We start from the raw sequence: 15,283 nt of genomic DNA on the forward strand, positions 1-15,283 counted from the left end.
GGCGAGGGCAGCGCGGGGGGCGATGGCGGCGGGGCCCGGCCCCGGGCCCGGCCCCGGGGCGGCCGCGGCGTCGTGGGGAGGGCCGGGCTGGCGGCTGCCGGGGCGGGTGCTGGAGCTGGTGTTCTCGTACCTGGAGCTGCGGGAGCTGCGGAGTTGCGCGCTGGTCTGCAAGCTGTGGCACCGCGTCCTGCACGGCGACGAGAACAGCGAGGTGTGGCGCAGCCTGGCCGCCCGCTGCCTGGCCGAGGAGGCCCTGCGCACCGACATCCTCTGCAACGTGCCCACCTACAAGGGCAAGGTGAGGCCGGGACCCCCACCCCGCCGGGACACCCCTCCACCGCCGCCCCCGCAGCCCTCCGGCCCACCCGCCATCGGAAACGAAGGGGGCGGGAGGCCGGGGACCATGGCAGGGTTTTATCTCCTAGAGCCACAATGGTTTGGGTTGGAAGGGACACCTCCCACTAGACCAGGCTGCTCCAAGCCCCGTCCATCTCCCCCACCCGCCTTCTCTCGCCCAGGTCCGTGCCTTCCACCACGCCTTCAGCACCAACGACTGCTCGAGGAACGTGTACATCAAGAAGAACGGCTTCACGCTGCACCGCAACCCCATCGCGCAGAGCACGGACGGGGCGCGCACCAAGATCGGCTTCAGCGAGGGCCGGCACGCCTGGGAGGTGTGGTGGGAGGGCCCGCTGGGCACCGTGGCCGTCATCGGCATCGCCACCAAGCGCGCGGCCATGCAGTGCCAGGGCTACGTGGCCCTGCTGGGCAGCGACGACCAGAGTTGGGGCTGGAACCTGGTGGACAATAACTTGCTGCATAACGGGGAGGTGAACGGCAGCTTCCCCCAGTGCAATAACGCGCCCAAGTACCAGGTGAGGGGGCTCGGCGTGGGCTCTGGGGGGTGCTGGCCATCCCTCGCTGTCCCGGCTGGCTGCTGGATTGCTCCGAAGTGACTCTCGGAGGTCTTTTTGCCTTCCCTGCAGAAGGCAAATGATTCTACCTCGTGAGCCTTTTCCCCTCCTGTCTGGTGTTCAGTGCACCTGACCCTGGGTTGTTCCCACACTATAATCTCACACATTGAGTGTGAAACCTGTGGGTGTCTGCTTAGGCATCGTGGTGCTTTTTTGAATAAAACCTGAAAAGGCTGTTGTAGCTTTCTGAAGTAGCGACTTGCCCCACAGCAAGGTGACTGTCTGAGGGCTTGTACCCCTTTGTTGTCCGGCACGGTGAGCTGAAGTTAGTGCATAGGTGAGAGTCTTCCTGCAAAAACCTGCAGCAGTGCTGATTAGTGATGCTTTGCTCACTGGCCACCTTCCCGTGGGTGACATTTATCTGGAATCTGATGTTCAGATAACTTCAGGGTATTAAAGAGCAGAGGCCAGCCTACCTTTTTGTCCTTAAAGAAGCCTGTCTTGTCATTCTGCCTGCTCACACAGCTGTCTTTTCACTGCTGGATTTGCTCGTGTTACAACTTAAACTGGATCATTGTAATTTCTGTCTCATATTCAGAGAATGGGTTAGAAGTGACTTTAAAAATAATCCAGTCTGACATCCAGTGCTGTGGCTTTGTACTGGCTTACATTCCACTTGTGGCTGAAGATCTGTGTAGTACCTTGCATCTGATGTTCCTAAATTTGTGTGAAAGTTCAAATCAGCGATCCTTTGGTGTATTTTGTGTTTATTAAGACATGTGCAGTGATCTGCTCATAGAAAACATGCTTACAGGAAACACATGTGTGTGTTAGTGTTGACTAGAAGAAATTCCCAGTGCTGCGGCTGGCTGGAGAAGAGTCAAGAGTTTGTGTGGTGCCTGCTGTGCTTGTGGCTGTTTTCTGGGACTTCCATTGATATAACATGTGCTATATAAATGCAGGGAGCTCTGGGCCTGCCTGGATCCGAGGCTCCTGCTGTGGTCAATGCTGGTTTCACTTATGTGTTTGTATGTATATCCTTTCAGGGTTTTTGTTTTACATTTTGTACTGAAATTTTCTTTTATTAAGACACGTGCAGTGGTCTGCTCATAGAAAACGTGCTTGGTGAGGGAACACCTCTGTCAGTGACAAAACCTGTATATTAATCTATTCTGGGATTTTTTTGTAGGTGGCACTTGCCTTTCTTAAACCCATTGTCTTTAAAAATGCTCCTCACAGAGCAGTTGCTGCTCAGTGATATCAGCAGCTGAACACAGAGCTCAGGTAACTTGGAGCCCATTGCAAAGATTCCAAAGCTCTGCAGTATTTCCAAAGCACACAGCACATAGTGCCTGCTCTCAGTGCTCTCACAGGTTCATATGGGAAGGGTCACGTTTATTATCATAAACAGGTGGTGGATGCAGGCTGTCCTGCTTCAGATCATGGTGAAATTGAGAAATTCCTGTCACAAGAGCAATCAGTCATGAGACACAGGACAGCCCTGCTTTATAATTCTCTGCTGTGTTACATTTTGCATTATTTTTGTTTCCATCCGAACATGCTGACACTCTCTGTGTGTTATTTTTACTCTCCCTCCTGTCTCTGTTTCCAGATAGGTGAAAGGATTCGAGTTATCCTGGACATGGAAGACAAAACATTAGCGTTTGAGAGGGGCTATGAGTTCTTGGGAGTTGCCTTCAGAGGACTGCCAAAAGTTTGCCTGTATCCAGCAGTGTCTGCTGTGTATGGTAACACAGAAGTGACTTTGGTCTACCTGGGAAAGCCTCTGGATGGATGACATGGATTGTTCCGTTGGGACGTCGAGATGTGGATGTTTGGGAGGAGGAATCTGCATGTTGGTTAGAGGGAAACGTGTATTAGAGGAAAAAAAGAACAAAAAAAGTGTGGGTGTGTGTCCGAGAGCCATCGAGGGAGCCACATGGAGTTTGGAAACGGAGGACCAGCCGTCCTTCAGAAATTGTGTTACATTTCCTCTTTCTACCAGGCCAGAAAAATCCTCAGGGCTGCAGTTGGTTGAGTGGGAAGCTGACACATGCATGTTGCAACAGATTTTATTGCTAAAATGGCAGTGTGACCTCAAACATTTAAGAAAGGACTTGATACAAAAATGCTTGAGGAAATTACCCTGGGATTTGTAAGTGGCGTGTTTTGTGAGAGACTCCCATTTCCAAACTGCTTGTTCCTTCCTTCCTTCCCTCCTTGGAGCCAGCATGGGGGCTGGAGCAGAGTGGGGCTGCTGGGAGTATTTACAGTTTTTATTGTCCTGAGAGGCATGGTCTGTGCAACTGCCCTTCTCTGGTATAACCATACAACATGTGTGCAGCTATTTTTAAGTGTATTTTAAGGATTGTATATAAAGAAAATGTTGAAAAGAACAGTTAAAAGAAAGGGTTTGCTTTATTCTAACTGGGACAGAATTTCTTAAAGGGAAAAAAAAATCATCCCCCTCCCTGGCACCAGAGGACACACCTGGGACAGGTGTACAGCCTTCATGTCATTGCAGTTCTTTTGTAATGTGTTTTGGGATGCTCTTGTGGAGTGTGGTGGTACTTGGGGTTGTTTCCTGTGAAAGTTTCCATGGCTTCAGTGACAGGTTTGTTCTCTGTAGGAAACAAAAACGTTTTTCCCGTGGGTTTCCTTTCACCAGAACTCACACTCCCCTCGGGGAAGGAAGGCTGAGCACAGCATTGAGCCTGCCTTCCTCTCCACGTCAAAAATGCCACCTTTTCAAAGCATTCTCTCACTTGCTAGTCACTCCTGTGAGATGTCTCAACATAATGTGGAAGGAGCATTGGGCTTCTGCAACCAGACCTTACTTTCAGCTTCAGTGGCTTTATAAAGCTTTAAGGCATGCCTGAACCTTTCTTAACTGAATCAAATCCCCCAGTACCCCAACATTCACCTGCCCAGGACTAGTAAAACTCTCACCAGCCCTTTGATGGGGATTCTGGATCACATTCAATGTGTGTGCTCTTCACTGATTTTCTCAAAGCCTTGTCCAGACCTCCCCCCCCCCCCCACCCCAGGTGTGTCCCTGTGCTGGCTTGTGCAGGTTGGGAAGCTGCCAGGTGTAGTGAGGAGGGAATTCCTGGTGAAACCTCTTTCCTGTGAGGCTGGAAGGTCTGTAGGGAGCCCTGGATGGGTCCTTTAACAGGACAGGAAGGCTGTGAGACCCATGGCTGGCTCATGACTCTGGTTTTGTGCTGGTTGGCATCTCCCAGGGCTGTCAGGGCTGTTTCAGAGTTGCTTTTTGGAGAGGGAGAAGGAAATGTTTATGCAACCTCTTTTGCTTGTTTTTTGTTTGTTTGTTTTTGGTTTTGGTTTTTTTTTTTTTCTATTTTGTGCTAGAGAATGTGAGTTGCTTGGTATCTGACACTGGCAATTCTCTGAGCATGGAAGAAAGAGGAATTCCTCTTGAGCTATTGCTCATCCCTCTCCCTGATCCTCAAGGAAGTGAGTGAGGCTTTGCCTTAGAGTGCTTTTGGCCTGGTAGGTGACCAGGTTCTGCCCTGGAACTGTGTAAGTTGTTACCATTTAAAAGATTTAAAAGTATTTATTTGTTTTGTGTGTTCATTGCTGAAAGGCAAATCAAGGTCTGTTCCTCTTGCTGCACCAGACAGAATGTGCTGTGAGCAGTGGAGGTGTTTTAGGTGGTGCTGAGAGCAGCCAAATAAAGGCTGTGGAATGGGCATCCAAGTACCCGGACAAATCTGTTACAGGCATTGATTGTACTGGACTGTAAGGTGTCTGCAGAGCAGAACCGTGGGGCACAGAGTTGGGGATAAAGGAAACAAAACCCTGCCCAGTTCAGGAAAAGAAATAGTCCCCAGGATGAATGTATTCTTAGTGCAGTCCTGAAAGATGAAACCTCTGCAGTTGTCCATGATCCAGTTAGAGGCAAGGAAACCCTGAGAATTCTGAGGAGTTTTAATCAAAATTTCAGATTAATTCCCATTCTTCAGACTGCATCTTGCCCTCTAAATAATTTCCCTCTAAATCAGAAATGCTGAAAGTTGAACATTCCTTAAGGGTGGGTTTGGGTGGACTCACTTATGTAAGATTATAATTTATTCCTGGAGACCAATGCTGGCTGTACAAAATATTAAAATAAACTCCGCTATCATTCAGAAGGATCTATTGGTGTGGATTCTTGGAATGGCATCTGCAGAATCCCACAGATGGGAAGAAGGGGGCTGCAGTTTGGTGCCCCAGGAGTATTGTAAATACAGGTGCACTCAATAGGAGGACTGATGATGTTTCACTCAGTTCAGAAGGTTGAATGATTTCTTTATTATAACTATGTTATAATATATTAATATACTATATAAAGGAAGAAGTTAAAACTATATGCTACTTTCTCTAACTACTATATCTAACTTACCTACAACTCATAACCCTGTTCTCTAAAGTTTAAACACAAGTAAATCTAATTCGTTATCAGACTTTAACAATTTTCACTAAAATTTAATCAAATAATCACCCTACGTAAACAATATTCTTAAGTACATTTTACATTAAAAAAAAAAAATTCTCTCTATGCACTTCTGTAAAAAAATCTTTAAAAAACATACTATCCCACAGGAGGACAGAGGCACTGGGGCTGTGTGATCTGCTGTGTGACTGCTGGAAAAGAGAGAGTCTGAGTGGCTAGGGAGGGCTTGGAAACTTAGGAATCTGATAGCTGTGCTTGGGAAATTGCCTCCTCTGAAACAGGGATGCTCACTCATGACTTTGGGAAAGACATTCCTGCCTGCTGGAGGCCTCTGGGTTGGAGTTGGGGTGGTGTGGTCACTGCCCCCACTGCTGCACCGAGTATCCTTCCCCCTCAGCTTCCTGCTGCTTCCTTAGCTCTCCCTGTAGAAATTCAGTATTTCACAGTGCTTTTAGGAAGAAGTTTTGTGGGTTTGAGCTCTGAGGCACTTTCCAAACTCTGCACCAAGAGTTTGCTTTTAAGCAGTAAATCCTGGCTGATGCCTCCTTCAGGAGCAGAGAGGTTTGGTGCTGGTTTGCCAAGAAGGCAGAGTTGTTTTTTTTAGCCTGAGGTACCTCAGGGTCAGCTGAGCAGTTGTTTGGGGTATTTTTCCTGCCTGACAAGGGATTTAAGGACTTTGGTCAGGGGGAACATCAAGTGTTCACAGCTCCAATAATGGAAATCAGTCAGATTAACAGGTCTTGGCTTTAGAATCTTACAGGATTTTGGGATAAGTGAGCATTTTGTCTGTAATTTTAATAAAATTCAGAATTCCTTGTGGTTTGAGTGTGCTGTGAAATCTGTTGGGAGCTGAACAGTCAGTCCTCTGTCCCTGTCACCTCTCTGAGGAGCTCGGTGTGGTCGCTGGTTTGGGGGCAGAGCTGTTCTTGGCCTTGCTGGTGCCTCGTGCTGGGCTGGGAAACTCCAGCTGGGAAAATGCTTTTACCCCAGCTGAAAGGCTGCAGTAAATGTACGTTTTTGGGAGCCCTGTGTGCACTTCTCCTGGCAAAGGCCCCTTAGTCCTGTCCCTCCTGGCCACGTTTCAGGTGACAAACCCAGGCAGGAGCAGATGGCCCCGGTGCTGTGGCTGTGCTCTTCCCTGCCTGCCTCCGAATGTGACAGAGAGAAATCCAACTTTTCTCTCTCCTTATCTCTGATCTACATTTCTAAATTCCCTGAGCACACTGGGTGTGTTTCCAGATGGCTGCCTCTATTTTTTTTTCCTCTTCCATTTTCTCTGGGTTGATGACAGCAGCAATGAGTTAAAATAACACCGGGCCTGATCATAGTCTGATCATGCAAAACTGGTTTTTTCAAAGTATTTAAGAGGTGAGCAGCCCTCAGTCATTCCTTAAGCTATGTAATTCCATGTGAATATTTCAGTCTTTATGTGTTATAAATAGCTCCTAGATGTGTAAGTGAATTTTTTTCACTTGCTTGCAGTGAAATCTGCAGACAGAAAACAACATTATTGAAATTGCACTAAGATCCTTTGTACACTTAAAGAGCAGGTTTTCAGGGGGTTGGCAGTGGCCATGCTTGACTCTGTGACAGTAGCCCACCTTATGCTAAAGTATGATTGAAAGGAAAAAAAAAAGAATGAAGCAGTGAATGAACACAGAAAGCTTTTCCTGCAGTGCTGCTGGACCTGCTAATTCATCCCCTAAGCAGTTTTTTTCCTACTGCTGGACGAGGCTGTGTGACTACCAAAGGAACTCTCCCATCTGCCCACGAGAGGGCAAAGCTGTGGGAGCCTTGACTTCTGCTCAAACAAGTGCTGAGAACAATAAATGTTTTTAGTGTGGAACCTTCTCCCTTAACAATTACTTCCTGTTCTTTTCAAAAACCAAACCAAACTAAAAACCCTCAGCAGAAGTGGATGATGGACACAGAATTTTTTAAAGTTCATTCCTTCATTTGAACCCTGCGTCCTGAAATAGGCTGAGCAAATATTTGCATTTCAGAAAATGATTTTTAGTGACACCAAACTGAGCCAAAGCTCCAAGACCACCTTAAAGGATTGAAAGGAATTTGTGAGGCTCAAACACTTTTTCCAAGACTTGCTTTTCTTCCCCTCAGGCATTTATGATGAGGAAATAGTGATATCAGCAAAAGATTCTTTTTTTAAAAAATCCATTGCAATTGATTGCAAAGTAATTGAAAGGGAATTTTGAAATGAAACTCAGTGTATGTTACAAGTGTTGTTCATTCTTCTGCAATTTTATCAAGTCAGGAATTGAAAGGATTTTCCCTTCATGCCTGCACTGGCAGGCGTGGTGTGAGCTACCTGCAGTGGTTTCATGTCTGCTTGATTTATTTTGCCTTTTTTAATCTGGAGCTTCCCTTGCTTAGGAGAACTCAGCCATACCCCATCACTTCTAAATAGCAATCTAAGAGAGTAAACTCTGCCAGCTCTAATATGTGGCTTTATAAAGTGCTGGACAAACCTTCTAGTAAGGAAATGGATGTTGGGCAAAATGCTTTTTTATTGTATTCAGAGGTTAACATTTTTCGTGGAATCCAGATTGGTTTGGAAAGGACTCATCCAGTTCCAGCCCCTGTCAGGGGCAGGATACCTTCCACTAGACCAGGCTGTACAGCCTTTGCCAGTTCCAGATCACCTTTTGGGTTTCTTTGATGGCTTTTTGTTTGTTTTTCTGTGCTCAGGTGACACAGGCCACTTTCCTCACACCGGGTCCCATCTGACATTGGGAACCTGACCCCTTCTGCAGGGTCTTGTGCAAAAGCAGAGCTGGAGGGTGGGATCTTGCTTTGGAAGCAGCCAAAAGATGTTATCTCAGCTTCAGCATAAGGTTTGATCTATTCCTGGGTAAATAATTGACACGAGCAGAAGTGGATCAGAGTTGGAACATTAGTGGGACTAAGGGAGTGTGCAGAATGGAAATCAGGAGGTTTTTCATGCCCACCTCACCCCACAGTGCAGCTCTGGGATGTGACTCTACTGGCAGTGTGAGCTGCTCTTCCCGGCAGGAGTGTGGAGAGCAGGAGGGAGATCTGATATTGATCCGTGTGTCTGGCTGAACCTCCCCCTCCTGCACTCCTGTGCTGATTCAGGCCCCAGACTGAGAGATGGAACTGCTTTCAGTCCCTCCCAGGGATGGCATTTTGGATACAGCACTGATGTCACCTGTGCTACAGTGGTGTCACGTGCTAGAGTTTGTTTTAAAACCCCACAGAAATATCCTGGCAGTTTTCCTGTTTTCTTACCCAAGACCAAGGGATGTGTCCTAAGTGCTAGAGCATGCTCCAACTCCAAACCCAAAAGCCACAGACAGGCTTTGTCCCTTGTCCCTCAGGGAACGTGCTAGAAATGCAGGGATGCTGTGCCCCATGGCTGAAAACCTGGGAAAAGAGGACTTTGAAAGGGTGCATTTGCTTCCAGAAGATCTGCCTGCCAGAGCAGGCTGTGGCACAGGGATGTTGGTCCTTCTGGCCAGAGAGGAAGATGGGTGGGACATGCTGAGCTCTGCAAGGCGCTGAGAGAGTTTCACTTCCCTTTGCGTTCATGACTGAATTACTCACTTCTCTTAAGCAGAACAGCAGCAGGGAGGGAGTTCCTGGGGCTGAAGATGGGAGTAATTTTTTTTTTGTTACAATTTGCATTCCTGAATGATGTCACACCAGTGACTTGTTCAAACCTTCTCCTTCTGGTGACTTACAGCCTCCAGCCTTGAGAGTTTTAGGCTAAAAACCAACAGAGAGGAGGTTTAGATTTGATATTAGGAAGAAATTCTTCCCTACAGGCACAGGTTTCCCAGAGAAGCTGTGCCTGCCCCATCCCTGGAAATGTTCCAGGCAAGGTTGGATGGGGCTTGGAGCAGCCTGGGAGAGTGGAAGGTGTCCCTGCCATGGCAGGGATGGAACAAGATGGCCTTTAATATCCCTTCCCACCCAAACCATTCCATGATTCTATGATAAAAAGCTTTAGTTAATGTGCTGGAGTAGTGGGGTCAGGGGGGTTTATTGCTTTCGATGCTTTCTTTTATTGTACAGTACAAAAATGGTCAATTTATCCACATGTTTGGCAATCCTATGGGAAAAGCTTGGGCAGCTCGTTCAGCTCTAACTGCAATCAAAGTCCAAACTAGACAAAAGCAACCTGGTTGTGGGGCTTTCCAGTCCCTGAGGAGATCAAGGAAGAATCACAGGATGGCTTGGGTTGGAGGGGACATTAAAGCCCATCCAGTCCCACCCCTGCCATGAGCAGGGACACCTTCCACTGTCCCAGGCTGCTCCAAGTCCTGTCCAACCTGGCCTGGAACACTTCCAGGGATGGGGCAGCCACAACCACTCTTGGCAAAAGATCAGAAGTCTTTTCTGGCTTTGGGCACTGAGCTCCTGCAGATGCCATTCTCCAGGGCATCTGGACTGTCTTGGATCGCCAGGGAGTGGATGCACTTGGCTTCCAGCTGCTCCGAAATACGAGGTTCTGCTGCTTCAGCATCCAGCACATCCTGCTGCAGGCTGTGTTCTGGAGACCAAGTGATCCAGATGTTCTCCTGCCCTCCCAGGAGAAGTTCACCTCGGCCTCGTGGTGGTGGATCCCGAGGAGCCCCCAAAGCCCGGCCTGGGGACGGCGGCAGGGCAGGGCAGGGGGAAATGAGATCCCTCCTGCAGCTTTCCCTCTCCAGCTGCTTCCTCCTCATTCACAGGCCGAGCAGGAGGAGCGGTGACCACGGATGGAGCTGCCTGAGGGAAGGGAACTGGGCAGAGCCTCAGCCCCAGCATGGGGTCTGGGAGGGGGCTGTGGCCGAGCCACTGTCCCAGCCACCTAAGGACAGAGTCCTCTTTTGCTGAATTCAGAGCTGCTTGTGGGAATCAGGGTGAAGCAGAGGGCAGAGCACCTTGCTCGCTGGAAGAGGGACGTGTTAAATTAAACACTCTAACACAGGCCGGAGCTGTTAACAGAGGATTTTAAAACCTGCTCTCACGTGTGAATATCTGGATGTCCTTGCCATGGCTTTACATGTGCAACAAATGCTCCTGGCAAGGAGAGCGGCTGTTGAGGAAATGAAAAGCATCACCTTTATTTGAGAAACCAAACTGTTAATAGACACGTAAAAAAGAAAACAACATGAAGATGATGGTGCTAACTGCAAAGGCTGGGTGAGTTCTGGTGCCTTCCACATCCCTCTGAGGCCTCAGCAGGTTGAAGTCCACTCCCTTTGGAGGCAGCTCTCAGAGGCATCCATGCCAGTGTTCAGTCAAAAATCCCTCTTCCCTTCCCACCCTGTGCTCTCAGGAACTTGGGTTTGCTTCCCACTCAATCCTGTTCCTGCCTTTCTTCTGAGTCCCACAGAGGAAATGGGCACCTTTTGGGGACTGAGGGGTCAAAGGTGGGATCTTCTATGAAGTTCTTGCTGTGGGGCTTCTGACTGGTGTTTAGCTCCTTGATCAAATGTCCTCCAAGCCCAAAGAAATAATTTTCCCAGTTGTTTTTGTGGCAGTTCACCTGGATCCCTGTAGGCTTGTTGCGTGTTGTCAGTCTGGGGGATTTTTGCCTCTCCCTCCTCCCTGATCTCCCACAGCTTCAACTTCTCTGGTGCTGGGTGAGCAAGCCCAGGGCTCTGCTCAGAACAGCCCAGAACTAATCCTGGCTTCAAAGAAGTCTTCTTTGAACCCTGCTTTCCGTCAGAAAACCTGGCAAGGGCTAGGAGATTGCTGAGAGCTGGAAATACATTGAAGGAATTCCTGGCTGTAAGGGAGGTGAGGCCCTGGCACAGGCTGCCCAAGAAGCTGTGGCTGCTCCTGGATTCCTGGAATGTCCAAGACCAGGTTGGAGGGAGCTTGGAGCAGCCTGGGACAGTGGAAGGTGTCTCTGCCCATGGCAGGGGGTGGAATGGAGTCCTCCCAGAGGAGGGTGCTGGGCTCCAGAGGCTGCTAGACACACGAGTTGCTGCAAAAGCAGAGCCTGGAGCTTTACTGACAGATGCAAGAGCTGGCACGTGCCTGTCCTTGGACCCAGGTAAAGCAGCAGAGAGGTGGTTCAGGCACAGCTTGGGGGAAAAGATGGTTTTGAGGCTGATTATAAATGCTTGGTTTTTGTCCCTTGGTTTCCCCTGCAGGAGCTGCCCCGAGGGGAGCTGTGCTTCCTGCAGAGCTCCAGCCCTGCTGCAGCGCTGGGGCTCTGAGCCCACACTCCTGTGCAGCAATGCACCACCCAGGGATGGGACACATCCCTAGCTATCCCTGGGGTTAAATTCCCTTTGGGAAGTTCAGCAGAGTTCAAGTTTAAACTTCAGGCACTGAGCTGTCCATTTCAGCTTTTCCCTTTTGCCCATGGAACAAATTCAGTTTTTGTGTTCATAGTTCCTCTTAAATTAAAGGCAACTAATGTGGCTGGCAGCTCCTGAGATACAGGAGACCTCAGGCTTCCCTTGTATTATCCTGAGCAAGTGATTAAATAAAATAAATTAAATTAACAATGCTTTGCACCATCATCCCTTGCAGAACCATTTTTTAAATTTTTGCCAGTTCTTCATCCCAGTGGGAGTCAAAGAAGCCCATGGAGAAATATTTCTGTTTCCCTTTTCCCCCACTCAACAGGTCCTGCTGCTGTGTGAACCATGAGTGACCCTTCTGGTGCTTCCACTTGGGAATAAATCGCATTTCCTGCTGGAAAACACATCTTCAGGACGGGGTTGCTGTTTGCTGGGTGCATTCCAGGAGAGACCAGGAGCCTGCCCTCTTATCACAGCTTTGCTCTTGGGTTGTGTTTGACAATTTGAAGGTTGTTAAGGGAAAAAGATTGCTTGGAGGAGGAGGAGGTGGGAGGAACGGAAGAAGCTCACTGGGTGTAAAACCATAAGGGGATTCCCAGTCCTCTCCTACAGCTGCAGGAATTGCACATTTCGACATGCCTCCAAGCAGCTGAATGTCCTTTAGTTTAACCCACCCGTGCCATGGAGCTGCACTGGGGCTTCCTGAAGGGCTGATCAGAGGAGCAGCTCCTGCCAGCTCAATCCCTGTCCCTTCACTGTGCAGGTATTAAAAAATAAATTACCCCCTCTCAAAGCACATATCCAATCCGTACTGAGAGGACTGGGTGGGGGTGTGAGGAGAGGAAAAGGAGGGGACCAAACAGCAGCTTCAAGACCTTTTGAGAACCATCCGGCTGCAGGATGTGGGGAAAGTGTGAAGAGCAGCAGCACTGCTGCCCCAGCACGGAGCCGTGGGGTCAGCCCTGAAGTGGGGCAGCTTTCCAGGAACAGCGGGGTGGGGGAAAGCTGGATGGGCCCTGCAGGGGCTCTGCCAGCCCGTGGAGCTGCTGGGGTTACACTGCCCTGGCTTTGGGGACGGGCAGGGGGCAAGGCAGGGAATGAAGCAGGTTGTCTTCTCTGCCGTTCCTGCTGGGCTGCAGGAGGAAGCTGGTCTGACCCCCAGGGCATCACCAAAAGGAATCTCATCAGAAGATCTCCCAGAGCTCCCGATCCAGAGGGCAGAGTGTGGTCACCGCTGAGGATGCCCAAGTGTTACAGCTCTGCCAGCTCCCGTGTCTCCAAGCACCAGGTGAGATTTTTGAGTGTGGGCTCGTGGCAGGGTTTGGGATGAGGAGTTTATGGTCATCAGCTGGTCTCAGCCTTTTGTGTGCCCTTGAGCAATGCCATGGGAATTTTGCCCTTCTGTGAGCTTCTGCCACTCCTGTTTGCTTCTCTCTTCTCCTTCTTGATTTTTATACATCAAACTTCCTTGAAAATGGAGGAAATGAAACCACAGGGCTTTTTTGTGAGTGACAAGGGAGAGTCAGCCTCCTCCCAGAGAAGAAATGAAATTTAGGGGTAAGGCAAGAAAATGATCTCCCTGGTCATTTTTGCTGGTTTCAGGAGTTTGGAGGCCATGTGGTCTGGCAGCTCATCTCCTAATTCTGCAAATATCCCATTGGCACCACGGAACACATGGCATGTGGAGCATGGACCTGTTGATCCCTGCAGGGTTCTGCTGCAGAGCTGGATCCTTTCTCCATAGTTTTGAACCCTTTCCCAGCTAGGTAGACCTGAGCAAAGCTTTCCTTCTCAGAGGCTGGGTTTGCTGGGGACTTGGGGGTGTGTGAGGACCCTAGGAAGGGTAAGACATGGAGTGGGGAGATGAAGAGCGGGGGTAGATGGGGCAGAGGAGGAAGGGGAGCTCCCTGTGCATATTGCCTTGGAAATGTGGATCTTTGTTTCCTGGCAGCTGCAGGAAAAGCCATTTCTGCTGACTTCCACACAGGGACTAGCACTCAGGAGGTTCCTGCAGCCGGCTGGTTCTGACTCGGGCCCTGGGTGCTGGCTTTGCTGAAATCCCAACCAACCCCAGGACACCCAAAGGTCTGGGAGCAGGGGGTTAGGAGCATCCTGAATTTCACTTAGACAATGTGAGGGACAGGTCAAAGTTACTGGGGACTCAAAACCTGGGACATGTCCAACCTTGGGATGCAACAGGAAATATCAGCACCTTCTTCCCCCACGGGATGCACATCCCTTGGCTGCTCTCAAACCCCTGAGCTGGGCGCTGGAGGGACACAAAGGGAATAGGTGCCATGCAGGGGTGGCATTTCTCCATCCTGCAGGCTGTGCAGGACTGAACCACCCCCGATCACCACCTCTGTGGGCTGCAACGCCGAGCGGGGCTCCTGCTGCTGGAGCTGTGTGGAGGAGTCGCCACGCAAGGCTTGTCCCCAGTGCTGGCTGGTCCCCAGGAGCTGTGTGCCAGCCTGTACCCCTCGCTGCCTGCCGGGCCCCGTGGTTCCTCCTGCCCGTGTGCGGGTGCATGACCCGGGCTGGGAGTGCAGTGCTTGGTAAGCGAGAGCTGGGCCGCGCTCGCTGCCTCCATGTGACTGCAGTTTCCGCTGGCTCCTTCCGCAAAGGCTATATTGGTGCTCAGCGAGGGCTGCCTGGCACACGGCCCCTGCCTGGCACACGGCCCCTGCCTGGCACACGGCCCCTGCCTGGCACAGGGACCCCTGCCTGGCACACGGATCCCTGCCTGGCACACGGATCCCTGCCTGGCACACGGACCCCACGGGTCACACCTTCCTGTCCCCAGAACCCCAGAGCGCAGCTGAGGGGTCGCAGGATGGACCGTGCCAAAGCCCACGCGGTGAGTAACTGCCCCTGATATCTGTGCTGGAGGAAACACCTCCCTGTGCCAGTCTGGGGACCTGTGGCGGCTGTGTGTCACTAATGCCCGTGTTCGCAGAGCTGTGGCTGCGTGGGCCCATGCCGGGGTTGGTGTGGGGTGTGGGGAGCACCCCGGGAGCTCCCAGAGCTCTTGGATGTGGGCTCTGGTGTAGGGCTGCGGGCAAGGGTTTCCTGCTGGGGCTGCTGGCTCCTCTCCTGGCTGGACAGGGGCCACCCCACCAGCTCCGGGGAGCACTGGGAGGATGGAGGTGCTTCTGGTGTTGGAAGAAGCCGAGAAGTGTTGAGCTGGGTGAAGGAAAGTGGGAGTTTCTGCAGAGGGGTTCAGGAGCCAGAATCAAAACTGGTGTTCTTTGGGTGCAGCAAGGACCAAGGTCCAGGACAGCAGGGTCCCTCTCCTGCCACCATGCCTGGGTATGAGTTGCTGCTGGACTCCAAGGACTTGAGAGGGCAAAAGGTCCTGTGTGTCATTTGCAGCCTGGGGAAAGGGGACTGCCTCTCCATCTCCCCCAGAGTAATAAATCCTGCTTTGATAAGGTACCAGCTCAACACTTTGGCTATCTGAAGGAAGGAGACAGCCCAGGACATGCCCTGCTCCCTCTATGCTGTGAGGCTCTGGTTACCTGGGCTGCCCAAAATAACCCTGTTTCTCCTTCATGCAGTGGCAGCTGTGAAAGTGCCGTGTGTCAAACACTCACCGAGCCCTCACTGCTCATTTGCCTGAGTTTCAGCTTTTCCCC

General features: G+C 50.4%; 1 protein-coding gene across 1 annotated transcript; it reads left to right on the forward strand.

Annotated features, from left to right (window-relative positions):
- The first annotated feature begins 22 nt into the window (after positions 1–22).
- Positions 23–5,068, forward strand: FBXO45 (F-box protein 45). Its single transcript, XM_021545417.2, has 3 exons — positions 23–298; positions 519–875; positions 2,527–5,068. Exons 1-3 carry the CDS (start codon positions 23–25, stop codon positions 2,710–2,712), a joined length of 819 nt encoding a protein of 272 aa, XP_021401092.1. The 3' UTR covers positions 2,713–5,068.
- The last annotated feature ends 10,215 nt before the right edge of the window (positions 5,069–15,283 follow it).

Source organism: Lonchura striata, chromosome 10 (assembly GCF_046129695.1).
Source record: "Lonchura striata isolate bLonStr1 chromosome 10, bLonStr1.mat, whole genome shotgun sequence".
Classification (NCBI taxonomy): domain Eukaryota; kingdom Metazoa; phylum Chordata; class Aves; order Passeriformes; family Estrildidae; genus Lonchura; species Lonchura striata.